This window comes from Mesocricetus auratus, unplaced genomic scaffold (assembly GCF_017639785.1).
Source record: "Mesocricetus auratus isolate SY011 unplaced genomic scaffold, BCM_Maur_2.0 Super-Scaffold_100031, whole genome shotgun sequence".
NCBI lineage: Eukaryota > Metazoa > Chordata > Mammalia > Rodentia > Cricetidae > Mesocricetus > Mesocricetus auratus.
The window spans coordinates 6,926,832-6,933,085 of NW_024429212.1; the positions used below are offsets into that span (position 1 = coordinate 6,926,832).

A 6,254-nucleotide genomic window follows, 5' to 3' on the forward strand; every position below is an offset into this window, starting at 1 on the left:
TCAAATTAAGTCATTAGAGAATTTCTCCTCAGGCGTTCACATCAGTAGAACCCAAAGGAAGGTGGCTTGGAGGCCTGGCACAAAGAACCCCAGATCACTGGGTGGAGCTCAAGCAGGGAACACAAAACACAAAATGAGGGGGCTGAGCTGTCTGGTATTCTCGAGACGGCTAACTTCACTCGTTGTGTTCCACTTAAAGTCGGCCCATAACTCCTATGGCAGTGAACCCCAGAAGTCCAGGCACGACAGAGTGTGGGTACCCCTGTTCCCACTAAAGAAGAAGGCGACTTTGGAGGCCAGTCACCAAAGACCCTTGTGTATTAAGGGGAAGGTGGGCTGGACCCTGCAAGCACCCTAGAATTTCCCTGAGGAGGTTACGGGCTCTTCTTCCCAGACAGCCTGAGTGCTGCTCCCTCCCTGGGCTCCGAAGCAAGCAAAGCAGTTCTGGAAACAACAGAGCAAAAGTCCTAAAGGAAAAGTAAAGAAGGGGGGGTCCTTTTATTACCTTATCAGAAAGCAGTGGGCATCATCTTTGAATCTCTTGCAATCACTTCAAGGAATGAGGGTTTAAGAAAATTCATCAAAATCACTTAAAAAATCACACATGTCACTTGTAAGATTAGCATTTATACTCAAAGGTATTCTCCAATGTAGGCCAAGCTAAGGTCTTACTGAATTGATAGAGTAAGTCCACTTTTGAATGACTAGTCCAAGAGAGTGAGAGAGAGAGGGGGAGAGAGAGAGAGAGAGAGAGAGAGAGAGAGAGAGAGAGAGAGAGAGAGAGAGAGAGAGAAGAAAATAGGAAGGTGCTGAATTAGTATTATTTCCCTCCAGAGTTACGGAAAATTTCCTTCAAAAATAGAATTTCATTCTAAATGCCATGATTAATTTCAAAACATATTTGCTGCAGTATAACTTTTAAATGCAATGTTTAATGCTGTCAGATTATTTGAAGACAAAGTTTTACAGAAAACTTTAAATTCCAGGAAAAAAAACCCTGCAATGTACCAATAAACACCTAGAAAAAATATAATTAAAAATCTTTAAAGCATCAAACAACCTCATGGTCAGGGATAATAAACACCACCGTCTGTGTTTACATTCCCTAGCAACCTGCATCCCGTTTCACACAGGAGAGGGGGTGGTCGGTTCTGTGTGTGTGTGTGTGTGTGTGTGTAAGAAAATCGAAAAATCATGTTGCCTTTTTCCAGAGAGGAAGAGGGAGGAGTTGGGGTAGGACCTGGGTGAGGGACACTTCAGTGTTGGGAGTTCTGGGTCAGGACTGCTTCCTCTGAAGGAAGGCAATTTTACTTACAATCCCAATTACAGAGATATCAAAGGCACACTGTCTCGGTCTTTGTCCCCCATCCTTGGCCTCTGCCCACCAGCTCCACCATCGAGCACTGCCCCATCTCCTTCCAGTCAGGACCAAGCCGCCTCAAAAACTACCACAGGAGGTGAAGGGCAGAGACACAGCAAAGAAATGGGGGGGGGGGCAGGACCGTGGCAGCTAAATTTTTGTAGTTACTTCCCTTCTGTCTTACCTTAAACTCTACAAAATAAGCTACATAGTTTGTCTTTCTCCTCTCTCACTGAATAAAGCCACTGAAAAGCTGCCCTCCGCTTGGTGCTTGGTGGGGTTTCCTTACTCTTGGGTCATACTGATAATTTCTCCTCCAACAGATTGCGGATTGTATTTTTAACTCATATAACATGCATGTAAAATTAGCACGTTTCAATTTCATAGAGAAACGGGCCTTCCTTTCTTAAACTCATTGATTCAAATTTTGATGTATTTTTGGGGGGATCTCTCTTTTTTATTTTCGGGTTTGTTTGTTTTTTTAAGATGAAAGATTTGCAGGCTATGTACATCATCTGACTCCTCTTCCCCACCCCCCGTACCGCAACGCCTAAAATAAAATGTCACAACGCATTTACAAGAAATAATACAAAACAAAACAAAAATGGAAATGCTCGGATACAGAGTTTTACAAAACCCAGAATATATATATCTCCACCGTCTGAGAGGGGATCACGGTATAAATGAACCAGCCAACCCAAAAGATCGGTAACTACAAAAAAAAACCCAAACAAATAAACAAAAAAAAAAACAAGAAACAAGAAACAAAAACAAACTTGTAAATGTTTGGATCTGCCTTACTACATTTATAACAATTGAGAACAGCTCGAGGTCACTCGGCCTCAGGCAGAAGAGCCGGCGGCGGGAAGCAAAGCCCGGAGAAAGTTACAGTGCCGGCAGTCATACAAAAGTTGGCATCGCCTCGCTGGGTTTTGTCTTTTGTCCTCCCGAGCCGAGAAAACGTTGTGTGCCTCCTCTGCGGACGATAAATACTGTACAAAAGGTTTCGTGAAAACACCAAAGTTCAGTCTAAGATGCCAGCCTGGTGCCAGCGCCTCGGAGTCACGGGAAAGGTGAGAGAGGGCAGACGTCACCTGGTGCTGGGTTCCCCAGAGCGGTCTTTTTACAAGAACGTTTGTACAAAGTCGAGCCCCGAAGGCTCCGGCGCCAGGTCTCACGCTCTTCGCCGCCGGGTCGGCGGCCTCGAGCCACAGTGTCCCCGGCGTCCCCGCGGCGCTAGATATGCGTCAGGGGCACCGTACCGTTGACGCCCGCGCCCGCGCCCTGGTAGTGCTGTGGCAGCGAGTGCAGCCGGCTTTGGGCCGCGGCCGCCGCTGCCGCCGCCGGGTCGCCACCCTCGCCGGCGGGCAGATACATGCTGATCATCTCACGGAGGTCCCCGGGACACGGCGCCCGCGAGTGCGCGGGGGCCGGCGGACTGCCGCTGGGCTCTGACTTAACCAGCGAGCCGAGGGCGCCTAGGGCACCCGAGGATGCTGCCGCTGCAGCCGCCGCGGCCGCCACAGCCGAGTTCTGGTGCGCGCCGCCAGCGGCGGCGGCGGCGGCGGCCGCGGCGCCATAGGGGATGCCGCCGTAGCCCGAAGGCGACGCGCTCATGTAGCCCTGAGAGTTGGAGATGGGGCTGTACTGCAGTGCGCCCATGTCGTAGCGGTGCATGGGCTGCGGGTTGTGAGGATGCGCGTGCGGATGGTGCGGGTGCGGATGCGCCGGGTGCGCGTGCGGGTGCGCGCCTCCCGCGCCTGGGTGCTGCCCGTAGGCCAGCTGTGCCTCCTGCATCATGGCTGCGGCCGCGGCCGCCGCGGCTACCGAGCCGGGGTAGGCGCCGTTTGCCCAGCCGTTGACGTGCGCGTAGCCGCCTCCCGCCGCGCCGCCCGGGCTCTCCAGGCGCTGGCCCACCGCCGCCGCCCCGACGCCCACGCCCACGCCCATGGCCACGGCCGCACCACCGCCACCGGCGCCGGCCGCCAGCAGCCCACCGGCCAGCGAGTACTTGTCCTTCTTGAGCAACGTCTTGGTCTTACGGCGCGGCCGGTACTTGTAATCCGGGTGCTCCTTCATGTGCAACGCGCGCAGTCGCTTGGCTTCGTCGATGAACGGCCGCTTCTCGGCCTCGGACATGACCTTCCACTCGGCCCCCAGGCGCTTGCTGATTTCCGAGTTGTGCATCTTGGGGTTCTCCTGGGCCATCTTGCGCCTCTGTCCGCGGGACCACACCATGAAGGCATTCATGGGCCGCTTGACCCGATCCTGGTTGGCCTTGGTGCCCCCGCCGCCGCCGCCGCCCCCGCCCCCACCACCGCCCCCGCCCGCCCCGGCCGGGCCCGAGAGGTTCGTGGGCGCCTGGGCGCCGCCGGGCGAGTGCAGGTCGGTCTCCATCATCATGCTGTACATCTGGGCGGCTCGCGGGTTCACCGGTACCGCAAAGAGAGGGCCTGGAGCATAGACGGCCGGGTGGAGGTGGGTGGGTGGAGAGAGGATCAGCCCAGAGAGACTGGGGGGGGGTGCCTAGCAGAGAGAAGGGGGTTGGGTGGAGGCAACAACAAAAAAGAGGCAAAAGCACACGCACTTAGCGCGGGTCCAGCTCGCAGGTGGAAAGTTTCTCCGGGTGCACAAACCACTTGCCAAAGAGGCCGATGGCCAGAGTGATCGCCGCCACCGCCGCCGGTGCCGCAGTCCGGGCGCTCTCGGCTGAGCTGTGCAAACAGGTGCAGTCGTGGCCAAGTTGAGGCTCCACTTTCTGGGTCTGAAGCGGTGCCACTGGGCCCGATGCCGGGTTCGCTGCCTCCTCTTGGCCGCTCGAAGTCTCTTTCCTGTGCTGGCTTCCTTGGCGGCTTCTAACTCCGAGGCCGCAACTTCTAGCAGGGCGGCGTGCCGCGTGCGTTGGGCATGTGCTGGTCCCAGGTGCCTGGGGGGAGCCAGGCTCTGAGGGGGGACTCGGAGGGGGGTTCGGAGGGGGCGATCGCGGTGCAGCCAGGGAGGGGGTTAGGGACAGCGGTGGGAGTGCCAGTGCGTGCAGAGAGCCAGAAAGCCGGGCCGCTGCGCCCAGGACAAGCTGTCCGCTGCCTGCCCGGGGCCGTGCGCTTGGAGCGGAGGCGCACGCGGGGCCGGTGGCGCGGGGGGCCCAGCAGCCATACGCCGGGCCCGGGCTGCCATTAAATGAGCGCGCCGCGGCCAATGGGAGCCGGCGGCGGCGGTGATTTGCATGGCGCGCTGGCGAGTGACGTGGGGAGGGAGTAGATACACTGGGCGCGGGCGGCAGAGCAAGGAGGTGGAGGAGGAGAAGAGGGGGGAGCAAGGGCAGGAAGGAGGGGGGGAAAGGGGCGCGGGGGGGCGGGGTCACAGCCACACTGCTTCCTGAGCCCGCGCGCGAGCGCACGCGCGCGCGGCGGCGATGGCGGCGAACCCGGAGCTCGCCCCCTTCTCCTCTCCCCGCCCGCGCGCTCCGAATGATTAACGATTGGGTTGAAAACCAAGAGGAAGAAAGAATCGCTGTCGGGGGAGGCGGGGGGGGAATACAGCCCTGGGTCGTGTTTAAATGCGCTCATTGGAGACCCAGCTCCTCCCCTGTCCCCAGCCAGCCAACTCTGCGCCGGCAGGGAAGGGGAAAGTTGGAGATGGAGGCCGCACTTTGCTCTCAGCCGGAGGGCAGAATAACAGCGGTGCGGGGGAGATCTTTCCCGGGGGAGCTTGTGCCTAAAGCCCCACTGCTGGTTTTCAGGCCAAGCAGACTCTCCCACCCCCGGCACTCAGTGCATTCTCCAGAGTCTGTTCTAGCAAAGGCCTTTCCAGATCCGGGATCTGAAATTCGCGTCCCCGTGGATGGAGGTGCCGACGCTTTTGTGTGGTGCAGGATTCACAGCTCCCTTATTTACCCTGAACTTTCTTGGGGCGGGGGTGTCTTTTAATGGATCGGGGTGTTAGAGTCAAGTACTTTTCCCGACTTACTTTCTCCTCTGGAATCTCCGCGAAGGTCAAAAACAAGTTATGTCTAGAATCTAGTCACTCCAACAGTCAAAAAAGTTTGTTGAAACAGCGAAAGAATACCTACCTACCCCATTCTTTTCTGGAGCGATCCTCCCAGGAGTTGTTTGCCAAAGGACTTGGAAAACCGTGTGAACTCGGGATGTGGGGGGGGGTGCTGAAACCCAATTGAAAGGGGGTGCCTCCGATCCGGTGACAGCGTTGCCTTTTTGTTTTGTTTTGCTTCTTTCTACGTTGCGGGGGGGGGTGCAGAGTGGGGGGAAGGTCATTTCTGGAGTGATCGAGGCAATCCACATATGGCTGTAATTCTTGAATCTCAGAGCAAGTATGCTTCCGGGATGCACAGGGAATTTCCAACCCAACCTCAGCCTACAGGGGTTCAGACCGCCATTTCCAAGAGAAAGACGAGGGCTTGATTTAAAGTCTTCTTCCGGAAAGACCCTGAGAGCACAGAAGTTCTTCAGGCGTCCTGGGGCGGGGTGGGGTGGAAATAGAGGCTGCGCTTCTCCTTCTGAGACGAAGGTGCCTCAGGAGAATGTTGTTGGCCAAGGCAGGCCTTGCAGAATGCCTGCAGACCGCCCTGTGTGTAATCCAAAGGCTCTTCTGATGGCAGAGATAACGGATAATAGGAAGAATAAGGGTGCCCCAGTACGTTGGGCGTTGAGCATATGACAGTTCTATTTTTTTTTCTGTTAGCAAAAATATCTGAGGCTGTGAATTTCCTGACCCCATTGCTCCCTTGCTATGATTATTACATAGGTTTATTTTATTTTTCTCCCAGGTTGTTGCAACACAGTACAGCAGCAAATCCATCCCTCTGCCGACTGAGCTTTGATTTCAGGCCATCCAGTCAGTACTTAGTAGTAAACTCATCAAATAATATAGAATTATG

The 6,254-nt window shown here is 55.8% G+C and overlaps 1 protein-coding gene across 1 annotated transcript; it reads right to left on the bottom strand.

Moving 5' to 3' along the window:
* Nucleotides 1-607: 607 nt before the first annotated feature.
* Nucleotides 608-3,781, bottom strand: Sox1 (SRY-box transcription factor 1). The gene has a single exon (XM_005073348.3). It carries the CDS (start codon nt 3,770-3,772, stop codon nt 2,597-2,599), a length of 1,176 nt encoding a protein of 391 aa, XP_005073405.3. The 5' UTR covers nt 3,773-3,781; the 3' UTR covers nt 608-2,596.
* Nucleotides 3,782-6,254: the final 2,473 nt, after the last annotated feature.

Bases quoted from the DNA above. Each gene is read 5' to 3' on its own strand.
- Sox1 (XM_005073348.3), bottom strand. From the start codon at position 3,772: ATGTACAGCATGATGATGGAGACCGACCTGCACTCGCCCGGCGGCGCC.